We start from the raw sequence: 22405 nt of genomic DNA, 5'->3' as shown, positions 1-22405 counted from the left end.
CGATTTTTTTTTTTTTTATCCTTAGGGACGAAACGTACACAAAAGGGCAGGGTGAAAAAAAAAAATAAACCAACAAAAACAAAACCAACCACATAATTACAATTTTATACAGTGCAGAAAGAAATTAAAATAGGTGACACCGAACTGTACAAAGGAAAAAAAGAAAAAAAAAAAAAAAAAGAGGGGGGACGGAGGGGAATAATCCTTCATTATATATATATTTCTATAAAAACATATGGAAGATTGTCTTTACACAAAGACCATGATCGGTTTAAAATTTACAAAGGTTAACTAAAAAAAAAAAAAAAATCTATATGGCAAATATTGCCAACAGAGCTCCACCGCTTTAATACTGATCAACTGAGACTACTCGTGTCTCGATTATTAGCAACAACAACAAAAAAAATGTAGAATAAATAACAGAATGAGCATGGCTGTCTCTTTTCAAAGTGCCTTATTCTCTCTGCATAGGGTCTGATCCTGCAGTCTTTATGCAGGCAAAAAAAAAAAAAACAAATTATATATATAGTTAAAAAAAAATCCCTCTGAGAGATTTTTGCCCGCTGTGTGTTTGCCGGCAAAGAAACAAAACTAAGAAGATATTTCTCGGAAGTAGGGGCTCGAAGTGAGACGGGACCGAAGGGCCGGGCCGGGAAGCCCGGAGGTGACCGGGGGGGCAGCGCGGAGCGGCTGCGGGCACCGGGGGGGTCCCTGGAGCCCCCGGCCCGAGCCGGCTCTGCCCCTACCCACCGTGGTGGTGGCATCGCTCAATGCACTGACTTAGAAAACATGGTTAGCAAATTCTTTTTCTTCTTTCTTTCTTTCTTTTCATTTCTTTCATTCTTTCTTTCTTTCTTTTCTTTCTTTCATTCTTTCTTTCTTTCTTTCTTTCTTTTCTTTTCTTTTTTTTTTTTTTTTTTTAAGGAAATAATCAAAACCTCATTTGTCAAACTCTTAACCCAAACTCGCAGTCGGGGATTTCGGGTGAGGAGGCGACAGCGGTGGCTGTTTTCGGGGGGCTGCTTTTGCTTTTCCTCTCACCCCAAGCCGACCCAAGCGGAGAAGCAGAAGAAGGCAGAGACCGTCTCTGATTGAAGACACGTGTTGGGGCCGGGGCCGGTGCTCAGCCGCCGCGCACGGCGGTCCCCGGGGCTCCCGGCCCTTCCTCCCGGCCCGGAGAGACCCCCCTGCGCCCCCAGGGTCCGGGGGGGGGCTCGGTGCCCGGGTCAGGCCTCGGCGGCCCCGGGAGGTGGCTTTTCCGCCCCGTATCACATAACGCACGGCTTGATGTCCTGGTATGTCACTTGTTGGTGGTAATAGGAGCCGCTGCCCGCCGAATGCATGGAGGAGGAGGCCATGGCGTTGAAAGAGAAGACGAATTCCTTTCTGTCGCACATGCTCGGAGACTGGGAGTGATACCGCGGGATGCCTGCGGGACAGGGGGAAAAAGAAGTGTCAGCCGTCGTGGGTACAGTCAGTAAAAGAGGTTGAGCACGGCGGAGAAGCCGCCGTCCACGCCTCGCACAGCACGGTTGGGAATTTGGGGTTTTTGCCCCTCAATATTAGGGCAGGTGGCGCCGAAGAAACCTCCGCGGCCTCGGCTCTCTCTTAGCCGGCCCGAGGAGACTTCAAGGAGATGGTCTGGGTTTTGTCTCGGGTTGCTTTGATTTGATTTTATTTTTTCCCACCAACTTTTTGCGCCCTGGATGGTGCCGGGCGCTCCCCGCGGGGTGCGGAGCGGGGCAATGCGGCCACTCTCAGCCCAACCCCGACGGGCCGGCCCCAGAAAGCGGCCGGAGAGGCCGAGGGCGAAAAGCAGCCGAGGGCGGAATTTTTCCTGCCTTTTCTGCAGCCGCCTGGGGACGTAAAAAGGCCCCGAAGTCTTGGGGTGCGCTCGGGAGGAGCCGCGGACCTCGGGACGGTGCTGGGAACCCGGTCGATTTTTGGAAGCCGCTGGCCTCACGCCGCGGGCGGCCCCGGCGCCTTCTCCGGGCGGCTTTTTGCTCCTTTTTCCAGCCATCTAGGGTTCGTTCAAGGTCTTTCCCAGCGAGCTGTGTACGGCAGATAACCACCGGCTCGGTGGCGGAGCGGGGACCGAGGCTGGAGCCCGGCGGGACCCCGCAGACGGCCGCTGTCCCCGGCACGGCCCGGCTCGGCTCGGCTTTGCTCGGCGCTGTGCCCAGGCCAGGCCTCGCTGTCCTCCCTCCAGCGCCTTTCCGCGCTTCCCTCGGCGCTCCTGCCCCGCTGCCGCTGTTTTACAGCCTGCCCGCGGGGCTTTTCTCGCTCCCCCGAAGGCGCGGGGATGCTGCGCAGCCCCCAGCCCCGCTCCCCGCACCCCGACAGCCTCCCCGAGGGGACTTTGGGCCTCGGCACGAAGGCCAGCCCCGGCCTCCACGGCCCTCCACAAGGCCTCCGTGGTCCAGCAGAGGCCGTAAAAAACGACATCTCCTCTTCGGGCCAAGGCAAAGCCTCCTCCGGGCAGCAGCAGCGGGGCTGCGGGGGGGCCGAGGCCGGGCCGAGGTTGCGGGGCGCGGGGAGCCCCAGCCTCCGACTTCCGTATGGGCGGAGGAGCGGAGACCGGAGGGAGGCGGCGGGCCTGGAAAATACAGCCCCGAGGAAAACACAACCCCGGGAGGAGCGGATCGTGGGGGCGGCGGGGGCCGGGGCCGGGAGGAACAGAGTGGTAGGCATCCCAGGGGGGAAATGCCCCCCATTTCTCCCTCCGAAGTTGCTGGGAGCCTCCGGAGCCCTCGATAACCCTAACCCTAAGGCCTCGATAGAGGTCGAAAACAGGAGCTGAGCTCCCCGTCAGTCTCTGTGGGGCTGCCGGCACCCTTTCGTCCTCCCCCCTCGCCCCTTCCCTGCTCCGTCCCCACCGCTCTGCGCTCTCCTACCTATTCGCTCCGAGCCCCGGCACCCCCGACACCCATCCCTGGCCTCGCCTTCCCGCAGCCCCCGCTCCTTCCCGAGCCCACCAGCCCTAGGCCCGGGGCAGCTCCGGCCGCGGAGCAGCCCCCGGGGGAGCGGAGCCCGGGCTCGGCGGCTCCCGGCCCCGCAGCAACAACGGGGCGAGCCCCGACGGCACGAACCGCCCCGGGCAGCACCGCCGTGGGGCCGTCCGCTTCCCCCGGGAAAGAAAGAGAGGAGCGAGGACACGGCGGCCTCTCCCGGGGCGGGGGGGTGCCTAAAATCTGTCCCCGATCCCCCTCTCAGCTCCGCCGGCAGCCCCCGGCCGAGCCGTCGCGGCGGGCTCGGGGCTCTCCCCACGCGTGTCCGCGCCTCACCTTGCAGCTCGGCGGTGTTGTGGCTGTTCTGGTGCAGGTAGGACTGGTCGAGGGAGTGCGTGGAAAGGCTGGAGGAGAGCGGGTTGGCCGTGGGGTTGCAGGGCGACAGCGGCTGCTGCTTGATGTAGGAAGCTCCCGTGTTCAAGGCGGCCGAAGCGGAGGGAGCCCACGCCGAGGCCGAGCTGGAGTAGACCGAGTGCGGCTCCATCACGCCGCCGCCGGCGAGCAGCGGGGAGGCGGGCACGGAGCCGTCGTGGTGCGGGTAGTCCCCCGCCGAGGAGCCGGTGCAGCCGCCCATGTAGGAGTGCCCGCCGTTAGCGGGCAGGTGGGGCACGGAGTGGCCGGCCAGCCCCATCCCGTCCACGTTGCCGGCCAAGTGGCCGTTCATCATGCCCAAGCCCCCCTCGAGGGAGAGGCTGTTGGGGGGGCACGAGAGCCCTCCTGCCGAGCCCTGGAAGCTGTAGCTGTCGGGGAGGTGGTTGAAGCTGAGCCCGTTCATCATGCTGTACATGGGTTTCAGCGCCTGGCATTTCCTCCTGAAGCCTCGGGGCCGGCGGCGGAACGAGCCCTCCTCGAACATGAACTCGCTGGCGGGGTCGATGGTCCAGTAGTGGCCCTTGCCCGGGCGGCCCAGCCCTTTGGGCAGCTTGATGAAGCACTCGTTGAGCGAGAGGTTGTGGCGCACCGAGTTTTTCCAGCCCTGGTAGGAGCCGCGGAAGAAAGGGAAGCGGCTCTGCAAGAACTGGTAGATCTCGCTCAGGGTCAGCCGCTTGGAGGGCGAGCTCTGGATGGCCATGACGATCAGGGCGATGTAGGAATAGGGCGGCTTCTCCGGCCGCCGGATCCCCGCGTTCGTTTTCTTCGCTTTAGGGCCGCCGCCGCCGCCCGCCGCTCCGCCGCTGCCCGCAGCGCTGCCGGCCGGTCCGGGGGGGGCCCCGGGGGCGGCGTCCATGGCCGAGCTCTGCGGCTGCTTCTCGGCCACGGAGGACATGGGGCCGTAGCTGCTGTGCGCCGGAGGAGGAGGGGGCTGAGAGGACAGAGCCTGCTGCGCTTCTGCAGTCATCTACGGCCAGGTCCGCGGCGGCCAGCCCCGGCCCTCCTCCGCCACCCCCCCCGCGCACCCCCCCAAAAGGCCACGCTGCTGGGGGCTCGCCGCGACGGCCCCCCCCCCCTCCCTGTGCCCCCCTTCCTCCTTCTCCTCCTCCTCCTCCCGGCGGGGTTTGTTTCCACCGGGAGACTTCACCCCTCGGCGGCTAAACAAATGGCAGCGACCCCCCCCACCCCCCCTTTTCCCTCCTCCTCCCACTTTATCCCTAAATCCGAGCCCGGCGAGCGAGAGGCGGAGGGCTGGGGGGGAGGCTGCCGGGGCCGGGGGGGGGGAGAAAGAAAGAAGCCGGGCTCGGTGCTCGGAGGAAGAAGCCGCCCCCTCCGCTGCCCCCCGGGCTGCCGCCGCCGCCGTCCGCGTCCCGCCGGGCCCCCCCCCCCCGTTTAGCTGGGCCGGTGCCTCGGGGAGCTGCTTCCCATCGCCGTGCCTGCCGAGTCTGCCCCCGGCCCCGCCGCTCGCCTTTTACTTTTTATCTCTCGCCGCGGCCGTCTGCCGCTCCTTGACAGACGTAAGAGCGCCCCAGCATCTCCCCGCCCCGAGCGGCTCCCCCACGCCCTCCCGGGCGGCCCCCTCGGCCCTGTCCCGGCCCCCCTCCGCCGCCCGCTCCCCGCCGGGGGGCAGCTTTTAAAGAGCCCTTTCCGCGCCGCCCCTGCAGCATCCCCGCCTGCACAGCGAGGGGGGGGGCTTTGCCACGCGTGACCGTGGCCGCGCGTGGGGGGCTCTCCCTTTACAGCCCCTTGCCCTGCCCCATTCTCCCCCCCTCCCCCGGTTTCCCACCATCACCATCACCCCCCCCCCCAGAGCCTCCTCTGCTGGAAACCACGGGGGGGTGGGGGGAGAGTGGGAAGGGCCCCACGCGTGTCGCGGGGAAAGGGGCCGGGACGCGGCAGGCCGGGCCCGCGGGGCAGCGCGCAACTTCCGCGGGGCGCGCAGGGAAGCGGCCGCCGCTCCCTGGGGGGGGCTCGGCGCAGCGCGGAGCTTCACCCACTTTAAACCCCCTCTTCGTGCGCTCTTTTAAGCTCGGCGGGCCCGGGCAGGATGTTTATACTGCGCAATGTAAACACGGGCTCGGGGGTGCTTTAATAAAAAGAAATCGGCGAAAAGTCCCCGCTGCCGCGCGAAATGCCCTTCTCTGCCTCCGCCGCCGGTCCCGGGATGGGAACGGGCTTCGGCCCCCTCGCCCTCTCCGAGGTTTCTTTAGGGCTGGGTTGTTTTGGGTTGTTTTTCTCTCTCTTTTTTTTTTTTTTTTTTTTTTTTTGGAGGGGGGGGTGTTGTATATAAATCTGTGCTGAACGTTTGCTGTTGAATGCCAGGAGCCTGATGCTCAGCTCTGTCGGATGCCCCAGGCACACACACACACATGCGAGGGGTGTGGGGGGGAAGGAGAATGGGAAGGAATAGTCCTCAGCCCCCCTTTTCTCCTCCTACCCCTTCCAAAAAAAAAAAAAAAAAAGCCCCTGTGAGCATCTTCCCATCGGGAGAGCTGTCACTCGCTCATCAAGGTAAGTCCCTTTAAAGCTTTGTCACCTTCTTGCTCGTGGAAATCTGCGCTCCGGGGGGGTGCCGGGAGGGTGGGGGGCACGGCTGCAGGAATCTGGGCTTTGCCGGCTGCTGGCTAGGAGCGGAGCAGATGTGCTGGCTGCTGCGGCGTGCTCGCTCTCAAGATTGGGGAAAGGAAGAGAGAAAGGAAGGAAAAAAAAAAAAAAAAGAAAAAAGAAAAAAAAAAAAAAAAAGAAAAAAACTGCCCCCCCCCCTTGCAGGCCGCACCGCAGGGCTGTGGGTCTGCCCCGCTGCAGCCTGCGCAGCGAGAGAGGGGATCCCCTCAAACCCCCCGTCCTCCAGATTCGCTTTTAACGTTTTTTTTATGATAATTTAATACCTTTTAAAAGAAAGATAGATACCGATCGGGTTTCCAAACTCCCTTCGCGTTATTCGCGGGCAGTTGTTAGCAGCCTCCAGGGCGCCTGTCACATCTGTGATACAATCAAGAGGGATTTAACATCAGGGGCTTTTTTTTTTTCTTAAAAAAAAAAAAGAAAAAAAGTCTCTCTCCTTCCCCTTCTCATCGTCTGCCCCCTCTCCGCCAAATAAATCCTCCTGTTCCCGGGGCAAACGAGGAGCTCTGGGGATGGAGACGGGCAGGGCGAGCCCGCAGCGCCGTGCGGGGCAAACCCCGAGCCTGGGGGGGGGGGGGGGGGGGAGAAGAAGGGATGACCGGGGGCGGGGGTGAGGGTTAAGGGGGTGCTGCTGTTGCTGGAGCTTTTCGCTGCAGGCAGAGGAGAGGAGGTTGCTCCGGCTGCCCGGCCCGGCCGTGGCCGCTGTTCCCTTCCCGGCCGGGGCTCGGAGCTCGGCGGCTGCCCGGGGGGGTTCTGGGGGGAGTTTTGGGGCACAGCACTGACTCTGAGCTTCGCTCCGCATCGAATGCCGCCCCCCAGGCCTCCCAAAAAGGGGCTTCTTTGCTATACGAAGTTCTGCGACTGAATTCCCCCCCTCCGCCCCCCAAAACACCTGGGGATGGAGGTTGGAAAACGGCACAAAGAGCTCGCGTAAAGCCCAGCACCGCCGCAGGCAGCGGTTCCACTCGGAAATAAACATCTCCGAGCAAGAATCTCCCCGTGGAAATCAAACCACCCCCTTCCAGACAACCCCAGACCCCGCACAAACGCCCTTTCCCCCCTCGCCCCGTCTTTTCGGAGTGTGAAGATTTGATTTCCGATGTATTTATTGTGGCCAGCAAGCATTAAAATGGAAATATATTGCTCCCGGTTTTATAGGCCTCGCAGTGGGAATAGCAGAAAATTTCGGAGCGTTTTATAAGGTAAACCGAGCCCGTGCATTGGGGAAAGGAGAAATTTGGGGAGGAGAAGCCGGGCCGCGCTCTGCCTGGGGGCTGAACGACCCTCGGCAGCGCTTGGGGGCATACCGGGGACAGGAACACGCCGCGGGTGGGGGGCCGACGGTGACACTTTATTGCTTATAAACCCCCTCGCAGGTCCCAGCGGCACTTTCAGATTCCGGATCTGCCTCGGACGGCCTTTTCGGAGCCGCAGAGCGCGGACTGGGGCCAGTCCCGCAGCAAAACGGGACGCGCTTTTGCTCTTGTTTGCTCTTCTTTCGGGGGTTTTAATCGGGCCCGCCCCCAGCCCTCACCGCTGGGGGGGGAGGCGAGCAGGAAAAAAAAAAAAAAAAAAAAAAAAAAAAGGCTCATCAGGAGCAATTAGCCCTGCGCTAATCCCGGCACCGTTTGGGGCCCGTTTTGCCCAGCACGGCCCCGCCATCCCCCCCCCCACCGGCCCGGCCCCGTTGCGCTTCCCAAACGGCCCCATCCCTCCCCCGGGCCGCAAGTCGGCCGTGTTTTGTGTAAAAATAGACAAATCCGAGCTTTCTTCCTTTTCCTGCGCCGAAGGTATTTTTACTAGCTAATTGCTTAAGTGAAGTCAACTTTGCGAGCAGGCCGTGTGTAATCCGAGGCTGGAAATGTATATAGGTGGTATTGTTAGAGGCGGGCTGGGTGCTGCTCCGAGAGGGGCCGGGGTGTTCCTGCGAGCCCGGACCACCCAGGGCGAGGGGAGTGACCGGCCCGTGTCCCCCTCCCCGCTGCCCCTGCTTTGCATTTCCCCCTCCCGGAGGACCCCCACCCCTTTCCCCGGCACCGGCCCTTTCCCTCGGCTGCTTTTTCAGCCATCCATCCCCGTGGCCGCCGGCCCCGAGCCGGCTGCAAATTGATCCCTAAACGTTTATTTAAGGCCGAAGGGGTGCGTCCGAGAGCGGGGCCGGTGGCAGGGCAGGGGGCCGGGGAGGGGAGCCCGGCTGCGGAGTCACTGCGGAGTCACTACGGAGCCGACTGCAGGCATCGGAGCGGCTTTCCCCGGCCCCGGGGGCTGCTGCTAGCTGGTTGGCAGCACGGGGGGGCGAAACAGGTTTATTCATCCCTCTACAGGGTGGGTAATAGGGCCCCAGCCTGGTGAAACCCACCTTTCCTTAAAATCGAGCCAAGTGCCCCCTTTGTCCGCTTTCCTCCTGGTTCCACCTGGGTGCAAAACGCCCCCTCCCCAGCCGTTCCTGCGGGGTAGGGGGCCCGGCACACGGTAACATTTCGCCCCACGCGTGTCCGTGTACGCAGCTCGTGCCCCGATCCCGAGAACCCCCAGCCCGGCCTCCGGGACCTGGAAGAGTTTTTGGGAAGGAAAAAGCCGAAATCGGGAGCGGGTGCAAAGCGGAGCTGCCGGAGCGCCTAAGCCGGCTGCGGGGAGGTGCGGGCTGTCTGTCAGCCGCCGTGTGACGGGCAGAAGTTCAGGCTTTGGTCAGAAAGGAAAAAAAAAAAAAAGAAAAAGAAAAACCTCACACTTTTCTCCCCCCTCTTTGTCTCTCTTTCCCCCCCTCTCTGCCCCGTCCTCAGCCTGCCCCCCACCCTCCCCAAAAGAGCCCACATTTTCCATGACGTCCTTCGATGAAATATTGCAGCGCAGGAATTTACAGCCCTCTTCAGCGCAGGATTTTTTAGTTTTCTGGCAGCACCCACTCCCCGCGATACAAATCGGTTCCAGCGATAATAAGCTCCGAGCGCTACCACTTAGACACAATCGCTTCCCACAGAGATCTTTAAAATATCTCCGGGTATTTATATCCCTGCGCAGGGACGGATAGCTAGAATACTTTCCCGGAGGGATGCTTTGTGGCTGGCTGGGACTCAGAGCCGAGGACCAGGGCAACCAGCGGGGCTGAGCCGAGCTGAGCTGGGACCAGGCTCGCTGCAGCGGGTGATGCTCCCGGCCATCCCTATTAAAAGATTTTGCCTTAAAGGGGGCCCGAAGTGTAAATCCAGGTGTAAATCCGGGCTGGCGTTATCGTTGGGGCTTTCTCTCACACAGTTTCCCTGCAGGGTTTTCTTCCAGTGCCTCCGATGGGAGCTGAACTGGAGGTCCAGGAGGTGCGGCGGGGGCTCAGTGTGGGTCTTTAGGGAGGAGAGGTGGGGACATCAACCACCCCCGACAGAAACTGGACTGCTCTGACCGATGTGCTGCAGCAGAAAATGCTCGAGAATTATCCCCCCTCGCAGCCTTTCCCGGGCACCCAGTCGCATTGTGGCCGACAGCTCCCCGGGGGACAGATAAACAGGGACCCCCCGCAGCCCCCTCCGTGCCAACGCTCCTCCAGCTCGCCCCGAGACCCGGGAGCCCGGAGCAGGGGTCGGATACAAAGGGGTCGGGGATTAAAAGGACCTAAACAACCCCCCCGACGGGAAGGCATCCCGCTTCTCCCAGCTCCTGCTCGGAGCGGTGTGGCACGCAGACAAAACGCAGCTCCTGGGTAGCCATTTCCAGCTTTTCTAGCCCCAAACTTCGGAGGGTGAGAGGCAAAATGGGGACTTCGACGCCTGCTAAACATTTCGTTCCTCCGAGCCGTTCTTTTAGGTCAGGGAATCGCCTCCGCTCCCCCCGTCCCGACGTGTCCCGGAGCGAAACGCGCGGCCGGGTGAAATTGGGGAAGTCCCCTCGGACCGGGGACATGGAGGGGCTTCCCTGGGGCCGGCCACCCCGTAAGCCTCAGCCTTGTTTCCAGGCTTATTCACCTCGATTCGTTGTTTTCTTCCCGTCCCGAAAGTAAAATCCCCGTCGAAACGGCCCGTCGAGCCACAGCCCCTTCTAGCACAGGGCAGGCGAGGGCCAACGGCCCCCTCGACGGACTCGTTTCGGGGTTTCCTACAAAATTCGTCTGCGTGGGGTCACAACGGAATAGCCAAAATAGAAGGGAAAAGAGATTTTTTTATTGCACGGGTGCAAAACGCCCCGGGGACGGTGTAATGCCAGCGTAAAAAGCACCCAAGCGGGCGGCTTTGTGTCTTCCTAAACAGCACCGGGAGAGGAGGAAAATAAATGGGATATGGGAAGGGGGTGGCTTTGCTGTCCCTCGGTGCTCGGTGCCAGGGGACAGCGAGGACACCGGGCTCCGAGGGAGGAAAAAAATCGGGGGGGACCCGCACGGTGCCGGGGCCGTGCAGTCTCCCCGGTGCTGCGGGAGGGGTCCTCGGGGGGAGAACGGCTTTTTGGGGAAGTATGACCCGGCTGCGGGGGGACAGCGGGTAACAACCCCAGGACAAGTGTCCCCAGCATAGGGGTGGAAAATAAAACCCACGCTGAACCCTGTAGATCAGGCGGTGTCCCCTCCCGGGGAGAGGGGTGAGGGCTCAGGGCTGTCGCCGCATGCTAGGTACCGTGTCACCTGTCGTGACGAGAGGGGCGACAGGGGTATAGGGATCCGCGAGGCCACCCGGCAAAGTGACCCACGCAGGACACGGAGGTCCCCCGTGGGGGATGCGGCAAGAAAAGCGGCTTCCAGGGAAGGATGCTGAAGGCGAGGCGAGCCCGGTGCCAGGCTCCCCGGGGACCTGGTCCTTTAGGGAAAGCCACCGGCGGGGCTCGGCGTGCCGGGAGCCCCCCCGTGCACCAAAGAGGTTTCGTCCCTTTACCCCCTGCCCGTGGGGTCCTGCCTTGTCCTGCCCGGGGACCGGCCAGACCCGCCGCCACCTGCCAAAGCTAAAGTCGGGGCATCCCTGGGGATTTCAGGGGGAACAACAATGCCCTCGGGCCAGAGAGAGGTTTAAGGTTAGGGTTAGGGTTAGGAGCCCCAGGGCATGGGGACGCAGAGGGCGGGCGGGGGTGCCCCGGGCAGGCAGAGGCCGGCGGGGCTTTGTCGGGCTACAGCCTGTGTCCGAGGGGGGGATCCGCCAGGGGTTTTTAACCTCGCTCCTATAATAAATCTCGCACCTCAACCCGTTTTCATCCCCTCCCCGCTCCAGAGCCCCAAAGGGGAAGGTGTTTTCGGGACTGTTGTTCATAAATAAGGAAGAAAAACCCCGCTGGGGCTTTTCTTTATTGCGGCTCCCTGCTCGCTTGGCCCCTCTTTGCGGAGAGGTGCGGAGGGCTTTCCTTGGGAAAAAAAAAAATATATATCTATTTTCCAGTATTCTTCTTTCAACTATTTAATTCCCAATTAACGATGTATTGCTTAATTGAGGGACCCCGGCAGCTTTATAATGCACCAGCAGGCTCTGGAGCCATGTTACGTGATGCTGCAGGTTCTTGCCCCCTTCTTTGCTTTACGGTTATCAGCGCAGAGTTAAAAAACACTAAAAATTTGTTAATCACCTTTCCCACTTTATTAGAAAAACAGAAGAACAAGTCGTAAAATAATCCCTTTTGCAGGACTGGTCCCTAAGCTAAATATTATCAGCGATTTTTTTTATCGGAGGGGTAGGAGGGAGGGTTTCAAAAATATTCTGCAGGGAGCAGCGAGCTCGGTTGGCATCCTGGGGAAAGGTGCTCGGTAAATGCCTGAAGCACCCGACCCAAGGTGGGAAGGCTTTCCGGAGCAGAGGATTATGCCCTGCAGTTACAGGGCTTCTGCAGCAAAGCAGCTGCTTTTGAGTGAATCAGGCTGATAATGGGGACGTGGACATCCATCGTCTGCTTTTTGGAGAAGGGGGTGAACGTGTGTGAAAGTCGGGGAAGAAAAGGGGAAGAAATCTCTGAAAAAAAAAATAATCAAAAAAACAAAACCAAAAAACCAATACCAATGCGCAGATCTTTCTAAAACTTCGAACAACGAACCCATGCATTATTTTGTTTTTCCTGTTTTCAAAATCGCTCGCTGAACCATAAAACGTCGCAGCACGTTTTGCAGAACACCCTCAGCTCCGCGCTCTTACTCTCCTTTAAATTCCAGTTCTTAAAACCATTTTGCATCTAACCCCGGTAAAATCCGTGAAAGAGGGAGCTTCTGCCTTTTTTTTTTCCAGAAAGGGGCGTCCAGCGCCTTTCTCCAGCAGATTTTGGGGGGCTACCTGCGAGGAAAGATGCTGTCCCAGGGCCAGCTTACCGTGTAAAAATTCTCCTTACAGAATTATTCGTTTCCCCTCTGGAAACGACATAACTGGGAAGCTCAGAGCCCCGCGGGGACTTCTCCCAAGCAGAGACCCCCGGGCTCAGGGATTTTGCTCCGACCCCAGCGAGGGGCGCGGAGCTCCTGCGGGTGGGGGCCGGGGGAGACCCGGGTGCCCTGGCCAGGAGCAGCCCCGGGCCCCCCGTGTTCCTCCACGCGTGGGACGGGGAGAGCAGCCAGAGGGGCCGTCGGGGCACGGTGCTGAGCCCTTAATTCGCATCGAAATCTGGCGTCCGTCATGCCCTGATTTGGGGAGATGGAGAAGGTCCGACCCGCGGGGGCGTCCAAACGCCCCCATTGATGCTAAGCCGCGGGGACGAGCAGAGGTGCGGGTGTGCGGGGGAATTAGCGTTCGCACCTCGGGAGCGCCTTTCCTTGCCTTTCCCTGCCCTTATTTTCCTTTCCCTTCCCGGGAACAGGGAACCGAGCTGCAGGCGGAGGGGGCCAGGGGCCAAATTGGTCATAGGTGGGGAGAGAAAGGGTCCTGGGGGAGAGGAGAGGGGGAGAGGGGGAAATAAGGGAAAGGCAGAGAGACATATGGAAAGGGCTAGGGCAAGGCAGGGAAAGGGAGAGGAAGGGAATGAAAGAGAGAGAGACAGAAAGGCGAACAAAGAGAAAGAAAGAGAGAAAGAGAGAAAGAGAAACAGAAAACAAAGGAAGAGAGAAAGAGAGAGAGAAAGAGAGAAAGAGAGAGAAAGAGAGAGAGAGAGAGAGAAAGAAAGAAAGAAAGAAAGAAAGAGAGAGAGAGAGAGAGAGAGAGAAAGAAAAAGAAATGGAAAAAGAGAAAGAAAGAAATGGAAAGAGAGAAATGGAAAGAAAGAAATGGAAAGAAAGAGAGAAAAAAGAAAAGAAAGGGAGAGGGAGAACAAAGACAGACAGACAGACAGACAGACAGACAGAAAGTAAGAAAGAAAGAAAGAAAGAAAGAAAGAAAGAAAGAAAGAAAGAAAGAAAAAAAAAGAAAGAAAGAAAGAAGATAGAGGGGAAAATAAAGAGAAAAAGAAAATAAGAGAAAATAAGAAAGAAATAAGGAAAGAAATAAAATACAGAGAGGGAAAGCAGAGAGCAAGATAAAGAAATAACAACCACTGTAAAGAAAGTAGAGAGAATAAGGAAAATAAACAAAGAAAACAGAACAAGAAATTAAGACAGGGAAATGAAGAGAAACAGAACGAGAAAAAGAGATGGTGAAAGAAAGAAACGGAAACGGGAAAAAAAAAAAAAAAAGGAAAATCAAACAAATAAGAATAATAACGAGAAAGGAAAATAAATAGAGTTAAAGAACGAAAATGGGAAGAAGGAAGGAAAAAAGAAAAGAGTAAGAAAACGGGAAACTGAGAGAAAAAAAAAATAAATGGAGAAAAGGAGATAGAGGAAGACAGAAAAAGAAAGCGAAATGTAAAACAAGAGAAGGAAAGAGGGGAAGGGACAAGGGTGTCCCGCCGGGCACGCACACGGCGGCGTTTCCCTGGCCCGGGGGGGACAGAACAACCCCGGCCTCGGGGCTTCGGCTGTTGTTTTTTTTTTTTTTAGCTGCTCGGAGCTTTTTGGCCTCGCTCATCTCCTCCCGGAGCGGGGACGCGAAGGGGACCCCGGCCCCAGCCCCGCTCCGCGCAAGTTGCGCGCCCCGCGCAGCGCCCGCTCCGCGCCGCCGGTGCCCGCGCCGAGAGCGGCGGGAGCGGCTCCTCGTTTACTTCCCCGGCTTAGTAGGTGGCCGTGTATATTTTTGTTGAAGTAGTGTTTATGTTAATGAAAAAGGCTGAGATTACAAACAGACCACTGAATGCCCGGGATGTTGCTGCCGGATTGGTCTAAGCTGTGTACTTTAAACCTAATCAGTTTCTGGGAGCAAATATGATTTTTTTTTTTTTACTTTTTTTTTTCTTTTTTCTTTTTTTTCTTTTTTAGTAGAAACACATTTGGGATGTTTGGGGAGCCCCGTGCCACCCCTGCCCCTTCCCCTCCAGTTTCGGAGCTGCGTTTCCCGGCGCGGCGGAGACGGAGCAGGGCTGCAGGGAGAAGCATCAAAGCAACTCGCCGAGAATTAGCCGTAAAAACAACGAAAACGAGCCCTCGGCTCCTGGAGGCGGGCAGGGGAAGGGGGGGCTCAGCTCATCCTCCCCGAGCCCCCCCTGAGCCCGCAGAGGGGTTTCTGCGTCCTGGTGCGCATCCCTAAAACCTCGGCTGTGCGGGCTGGGGCATTGCCGGGGGTTTTCCTTGCCGGGTGGAGCTCATAAAAACCTGAAATCTGCTTCAAAAAATCCCCGGTAATTTACCATTTAGAATGGCTAAAATATATATAAATTTAAAAATATAATATAAAGAATTGCATATAATGCAATACAATACAACGCAATACAATACAGTACAATACATATGACATATATATATAATCCCAGTCCTTTTATTATTTTTTTTGTGCTAACTGAGCAGCAATCAATTAATCAATTACATAAAAAGAAAAATAATTTTATTTTTTTAACGTTTTTTAGGGTTGGAGAGAGCAGTGACTTTGATTTCAGAGGCTGAATTTTGGAGTCAATTCAATTCTTCTTTTCTTAACAAAAAGATTTCTCCAAAATTATCCCTGGCACCCCCTCATCCGTTTCTACCCCGCCTGTATTTTTGTGCGCTTGAGCTCTTGCTAGCGATAGTTAAAAAATCGGATTTTGACAGCCTTTCATCTCCCGGTCGATAATTTGCCAGCTTGCAGGGATGCACCCTGGGTCCCAGCGAGAAGGTTTCTTTCCCCCCCCCTCGCCCCGGGAGCTCGGCGAGCAAACTTGCGCGCAGCTTTGGCATCTCCCTCCTTTTCAACACTTTCCTTTTGTGGGCAAAAGCTCTCGGCGGAGGAGCCTCTCCGGCAGAGCCAGGCAGACCTGGAGGATTTGTACGCTCGGATGTTTTACTACTGTTATGATTCCTCATTGACCGAGGTACAAAGACAATCGCAGCGTAAACAAGTTGCCCTCTGAAGGAGGACGTGAACAAAATTTGGGGCGAGTGAAACTTTAGTAGGGAAGCGATGTAAGGAAACAAGGGAAACCGTGAAAACCCTGCCCCAAGGTTTTGCCACGCAATGGCAGCTTCACTTCAGGGCTGCAGGGGGGAGATTTTTCTCCTTGTTTTGGACAGCAGAGGAGAGTCCCCAAAACAACTTTTTCTCCCTCAAAATATCTATGGGGGAATCAAACCATCTCCCGGTGGAAAGGGGAGATTCCCAGCACAGGGCTTAGCACCGAGCCAGGGGGGTTTCTTTGTTCTCTCCTGGCACCTGGAATTAACCTTTTTTTTCATGATGCTTTTCTTCTTTTTCTGGGGGGAGGGGAGAAATAGTTTTTCCCTGGCGACATTAAGCATTGCCGTAGAGGGCTTATCAATGCAAATAAATAAATAAAAGAATAGAGCAGATGGCTTTGGAAAAAACATCGCAGTTAGGGCCAGGTAGGCCCTGTGGAGGTGCCTGGGGTGGGGGCAGCAGGGTGGGGGGCTCAGGTTCTCCATGGCACTGGGTGCTGTGCTGGCCCCTGTGCCCCTTGGTGCACGTAGCCCCTGCGTGGGGACCAGCCACAGGATGTCCCCTGCCCCTGCACACCCGCGTGCAGACGTTCTCAGGGATGCACGCACATGTGCACACACGTACCCACACACACACGTATCCATAACACACACACAACCCCCCTCCCCAAACCCCGCAGCCGAGCGCGCCGCTCTCCTGCAGCCCTAATGATGCTGCAGAGCAGCTATGCGGTGTGAGGCGAAAGCAGATGAAAGTGATGTCACATTAATGTCAGCTCACAACTCGAGCCCACACAGCCTTGATTGCTCTTATTAATCTTGCCAATTTGTCTGTCAGCACTTGGCTAATCCCTAAATAGCCTCCCAACAGGTGCTTTATGCTTCCGCCACATCCCTGCTCCCCGGCACCCCCCCGGGAGCCCCGCTCGCCCTCCCCGGTGACACTGGCTTTCTCCTGTCCATCTGGGAGCGGTTCCTTCCCCCGGGAGGGCTGGAGGGGAGAGAGGCGACTTTGCAGATGTTGTTTAGTCTGTCCAGAGGGCTCAGAGCTGTGGGCTTCCCAAAAGGAAGGGAGGAGATCCTGGAGAAGCCGGAGGGTGCCGGGGGGGCATTACCTGGTGGTAACTGGGGGTGAACCAGCCCCTGGCATGGGGTCAGCCCTGTGTTGCTGTCAGAAAACACATTTTCGGCACCCACTGCCACGATTGCTCCATGATAACAAGTTGTGTTGCTTTCGTTTGTCGTGGCTTTGGTGGTTTTATTGAGAAGGGAGTGAAGATTAAAATGAAAGGTCCAAACTGGAGCTGCAGTGGAAAAGCCACATTACACCCGAAGAGTTTTATCCTGCAATTAAGTGGAGGGTCAAGCATTTTCTTTCCTACACTATCAGAAAATCCACTGGCTTATTACAGTGCAAATTTAGCCAGAAGTACCCACAGAGTATTGAGAGGAAGACTGAAATTATTGTGCTGCAAGGCTCAATCTTCCTTGCACTGCTATTTAGTACAGTAGCCTTAAACACAGGTTTTGTGTGCAGGAAACCCTACTGACTACTAGAGCGGAGCCCGAGCCGCTTTCCTCTCTCCACATTAAAAACAAAAAAATAAAAAAACCTTTTATTTTTGTTTGGCAGCTCAGCTGCATGAGAGGGTTCGCACGCAGCCTGCAAGCCCTGCGCACCGCTGCGCTCTCCTCCCCATTTCACCTGGGAGATGCTCTCCGCTGGAGGAAGTGCTGCCAGAGCCGGCGGAGCAGGCTCCCCTCTCACATCCGAAGTTGGCTCAGGTTATTTCCAACCCCACTCTCCACACAGCAGGAAGGAAGAGCTCTCGGGAGCATCTTCAGTCATTTCTCCAAGAGCCTGGTCCAAAGTGGTCACCAAGGGAAGTAGATCCACTAATTGAGCTCAGGGCTGGTCACTGTTAACCCTTGGGTGCTTCAGATCCGATCCTAAAAGCTCTCTAAATGTCCCATACATGACTGCAAGCTGTTTCGCTCCCTCCTGACCTGGATTTATTATCGGCAGACAGATAGATTTTTTGTTTCTTTCCCCCCAAGCCATTTATTTCCACCAATAAGACTATCCATCACGGGGCGCTGGAACCGACCTACAATCCGAGGATATTCTTAGATACGCAGCATGTCAGGAAACGGCTAGCAGCCCCACTTGATGCAAATATTTGGATGACCGAGAGGTAGGAAGGATTGTCCAAATGTTTACTGAAGGCTGTTGATAGCCTAAGGATTTATAACTGGCGTATAATGTCTGCCCCCACACAGCTCCTCTAGCAGGTGCATCCAGTTTCAGCGTGACACATGGTATGTGTGCGCTCTGGGAAAGGGGATGCAGGAGAAAGCAGCTTCGCAGCTCTCGCCTCCCTTTTCCCATCTCCATTAAGGTTTGGAGGCCAGGGAGAGGCAAGATGGGAGCCCAGGATCAACTCCAGTGGTGCAGAGCCCTCACCACAATTCAAACTGCCACTATCGTTTAAAGACAAAACGCGAGCAATGAGTGTGTTTAGTTAGAATTTCCTCAGTGAAACCAAGGCTCTGAATTATCGGGGCCCATTGGTATGTTCCCTGTCGCAATCCTTCAGTGCTGTGGTGCGGGGAATTCATGACATCGTTCTGCTAATTGTTCTTGCCATTTCACTTCCTAATTTCCACCACCTGGACTGGATCTCTTTTGTTTCACAATAAGCCCTAATTATGGCACCTCAGAGTGCTAACACATTGTCTTTAACTGCTGCTGGTGTCCAAGTAGCTACAGTTTTTCGGTGGCTTTCAGGACCCTGCTGGAAAAGCCCCAGTGCCCGCAGCCCCGTAACCTCACAGCCCTTCCCTCCCAGCCCAAAAAGCACGTCAGAGATGGACCAGGCTGTCTGTCTAGAGCTGGAAATATAGCCAAGGAAAGTTTTAGTGCCTTGCCCAAGGCCATCAGGTTATTTGATGGCAGAGAGGGAAAGGTCAGCCCTGTTGCCTTGATACCCCATCCTATATAACCCATAATCTGTATAATACCACCACCTCGGCATTGATCCAGGGGATCCAGAGAGACCTCATGGTGCTCCCAACCAACCCCTGCTCACAGCAGGTCCATTGCCAACGTGAGGTCGGGTCAGACGTGGCTTTGTTTAGCTGAGCCTGGAAAACCTCCAAGGACAGAGTCCGAGAAGCACAAATACAGGGAGCCCAGGCAGCAGAAGCTGTCGGTGCCCCCGTGTCCATCCCACCAGGCTCTCCAGCTCTGCCGTCAGAGCGGCCGCTCCAGCTGCAAGCATTCCTGCTACCACATTATTGGGAATCCTATGAAACAGGAGAAATGAGCACAGAGCTGAGTCACTCAAGTCTGCTAATCGCCTTTCCCTCAACTATTTAGTAAATTTGACTATGCTAGGAACATGAACGCATGCATTTAGCATGCTGCAGATGCCCAGACAAAGTGCTTTTCTTAGTAACGAGCAGCAATTGTATCTGCTGCAGAAAAGCCTTTAATTCATTACAGCCCCGGACCAGCAGAGTTTGCTGACTGCTCAGACGGGGAGCACAATGGCCCTATTGTTTCGCCAAGGGGAAGATTTCCTAGTTGTACGCTGCTGCGTAAACTACATGTTTGCTATTTGTTACCTGATTCATTTCAGTGGGTTTCCTTAGGTAGGTTTAAGACCATTTGCAGCAGCGAGGGCAACTCTCGGGAGCTGTGGCCAGGTTATCAGCATTACCTCTGATGGGCTTGTGGGGATAGAAGGAAGAGGACTTGGTGTTCTCCAGGGGAGCAGAAATTGTGTAATAAGATATTTGGGGAAAAAAAAGTTGAAAGTGCTCAAATTCCAAAGTCATCTGCTGTGCTCAACGAAGGATTTTTTTTTTTTTTTTTTTAATGTATTGAAAGAATTCAGCCCCGGTTTTGATGTCACATTCCCAGTGTGACCTTGAATGTGGAGTCGTAACTCAGACTAATCCAGACTCTTCCCTCCTTGAACCTATTTCTCAATGATGACCCAATGGGGTGGAAATGTATTTCCTAGACAAAGATCTTGAGCCATCAGCTGGCTCCAGGCCCAAGGAAAGAACCAGCCACATCTGGGAAAGTGCCTGGCTGGTGGCTCCACTTTCTCACTGGGGCTGGTGGCACCTGAACCATGTTTCCCAGGGACCTGCACCAAAGGGAGGTAATTGCAACCTCAAACCTCTCCAGCAGAACAGAGGACCTGCTGCAGGTCTTATTCTCCAGCCTGTGTCCAGCAGTTTTAGGAGAGGAGGGCCATGGATTTTGTTTTAGAGGGAGTCTGCTCTGCCCTTTTTGCATTCACTGCACTCCTCTCAGCTGGCCCTAGGCAGCTTCTTTTGGTGTTCACTGACTTTAGGTAGGTGTCTGTTCTTCGTGGCGGGGTGATTAATCCATTTTTTGAAGCTCTGACTTTCCCCAGGCCCCAGACAGGGACTTTAAGCATCCCAGAAGGGTTCTTCTCACTCGGAAGTGCTGCTGCTGCTTTTTGTCTCACCTTTTCTGCTGAAGCCCAACCAGGAGGAGGTTGCAAAACCAGGGGGATTTGAGCCAGGCTTAACCGAAGCAGAAATAAATTAGCTCAATCCCTGGTATGTTCCAGTGCGTTCGGGCTTGGATGCTGTGAGCAATGGCTTGTGGTCCAGACCAGCATGGTGCTTTTAGCTATATATAATTAGATGTTTTTCTAAAGCAAACCATTACTGACAGATTGAAAGGGTTTTATTCCGCAGGATTTTTCCTGCCTCGCCTGCCAGGGAACATGCAGGCCTCATTCAAACTCTGCTTCCTTGGTGTAAATCACGGCGTGGGGCCACCTTATCTCCAGCAGAGAGCCAGTGCAGGAATGCTGCTCTGCCCAGCCCTCGGGCCACCCACCCCTGATCCCAGGCTCTAGCATCTACTCCAGACCCAAGCCCTGACCCCTCACAGACATGTTTTTTGCAAGGTCAGGAGGTTGGGTGGTAAAAGGGGAGTGGGGAATAGCAGAGAGACAGTGGAGGCTGGCTCTGCAAAGAGATTTCAGGGGGATGTTTACACTGGCCATTAAGTGCAGACTCGGAGCCTGTTCTCCTCTCCAGATTCGCCGCCCATCTGCACTGCTTGCATGCAAGCACATCAGGCACAAAGCTTCAAAGCCCTCTGGGTGAGGGTGGCCCATGAACGCTCTGCACCCTTGCTTTTGGGGCACTCAGTTTGGGCTAAGCAGAGCAAGGCAGAGCCAGGCAAGGCAGCCAGCCCTGATAGGCATTGCCTTATCCCTTGGTCCTTCGTAGGGTGACAAGGTTTTTAGCATGGCTAAAAAAAATACAAACAGAAAAGGCATACGAAATGGGGAAACGCAGGAGAAACGGCTCTGTCAGACAGAAGGAGATGGATGTCCCTCTCATCTGGGTGGAGACACAGCTCTGTGTAGTGCTTTCACCCAGAACAGAGCATTTCTTTTCTTTTGGTGTAGTGTTGTGGTGATTCACCGCATCGTAGCTTGTCAGCAGAAAGGATTAAAGAGGATACTATTGCACCAAACAGACAGCCAGGGCCATTTTGTACGCATTGAGAAAGCCTTCTCTGTTGCATGGAAACTGCCCTTTGGAATCAGGGAAAAAAATATTTTGGGCGAATTTTTGAAGAATTTATTTCTGTCTGCATCTGTTTGGAAGCAGCAAGTAACTGGCTTCATCCAAGACATAGCTGCAGAAGGTTTTTCTGAACATGGTCTGTCCTGTGTCTGACGAGGCTACTTGTATGTGCATCACACCAGGACGCATTTCAATAGAGAGAGAATGTTCCAAGCCAAATTCTGATTTTCTTAAAACTGTTAAACCGAAAATGGGTCATCACTTTTTGCACAGCCACTTGTGTATAAATTCTTCCTGAGCGAAGATGAAAATGTCACTTCCTTTCCTCTCAGGTCTGGTCTCGACATAGGAGATGGAGACTGCAGGCCATTACCCAGCGAAGTAAGGTTTCACTGTCCAACAGAGTGGGTTGCACGGTGAATTCTTCCCTAACTACTCGTTAAAGCAAGCTATCCCAACTCCTACTGAGCCTTCGGAGCGAGTGGCTCATTTTCAGGACTGAATTACTAAGCCTGCCGACTGGGAAGCCAGCCCTGTCCATCGCTCAGCCCAGCCTGCACCTCCCCAGGACTGGGCGCCATCCCCAGCGGTCCCGTCCCTGCCCAAGCGAGCAGCCTCGGGGCCAAGCCACCCACCACAGCGTCCCTGAAAGCAGTTCCCATTTCAGCCCTCGCTTTCCCCCCGTGACAGCGCATGGGAGTCTCCCTCCCTCTCTCCCTCCCTCCGCCCTCCCCGGCGGTGCAGCTGCTCGGCTCTGCGAGGAAAAGGCTCCCAGATGTGCTCGGGAGGGAGCGGGCAGAGCCCTGAATTCCACTCCGTGCCGGGCGGACTCTTTGTATATTTTGTTTTAAGGAGAAAATATGCATCAAGTCCTTGGAGAAAGGCTGGGGACCAGGCACGTCCCTGTGAGCACACCAACCACAGGGCAAGCCATCCGCCCTTGGCTTTCCTCTGCCTGCAGGATGGCAGCTTTCAGCATCACTGGCTGCTCAAATCCATCTGCATCATACAACAGGTCCCTAAAACCTTCCCTGGAGACAAATCAAGGCACCCAGACCCTATCAGAAATTGGGAACTTCCACAAAAGTCAGCGAGCCCCACGGCACCTGAACACCAATGTTTGAAATTTGGGGTATTTTTGGCTCATGAAGCACATGCCACATCAGATCAATAAATACTCACACACTGGTAAGGGCTTTATGGGTCTGGTTTCCTTGCACTTCAAGCGTATTTAGCTGTGGCACTTGGTAGCTCCATGATTATTGCGTGAGACAATACGTTTATGAAGTGTCGGCCTTTACTTAGTTAATCACTTCATTGATGTGTAATATAAAAATAGTATGAAACTAATTGTTTCTATGGAAACAGGAACCCAGCAAATTATTTCATATCACAGCTTGGCAAAAGAAAAAGAAGAAACTGCTGTAATTGTTCCCATTAACGAAACGCGAAGGATTCATGCTCAATCTCT

At 55.6% G+C, this 22405-nt stretch overlaps 1 protein-coding gene across 1 annotated transcript; it reads right to left on the bottom strand.

The window, feature by feature from the left end:
• Positions 1-1268: 1268 nt before the first annotated feature.
• Positions 1269-4347, bottom strand: FOXF1 (forkhead box F1; the record flags this gene model as incomplete). Its single annotated transcript, XM_084294787.1, has 2 exons — positions 1269-1429; positions 3285-4347. 2 exons carry the CDS (start codon positions 4345-4347, stop codon positions 1269-1271), a joined length of 1224 nt encoding a protein of 407 aa, XP_084150913.1.
• Between the last annotated feature and the right edge of the window lie 18058 nt (positions 4348-22405).

The sequence above is a fragment of the Netta rufina genome (genome assembly GCF_964035555.1).
Source record: "Netta rufina genome assembly, chromosome: 13".
NCBI classification, from domain to species: domain Eukaryota; kingdom Metazoa; phylum Chordata; class Aves; order Anseriformes; family Anatidae; genus Netta; species Netta rufina.
The sequence above is the reverse complement of the archived record's forward strand: the minus strand, read 5'-3'. Positions and strand labels throughout refer to the sequence as shown.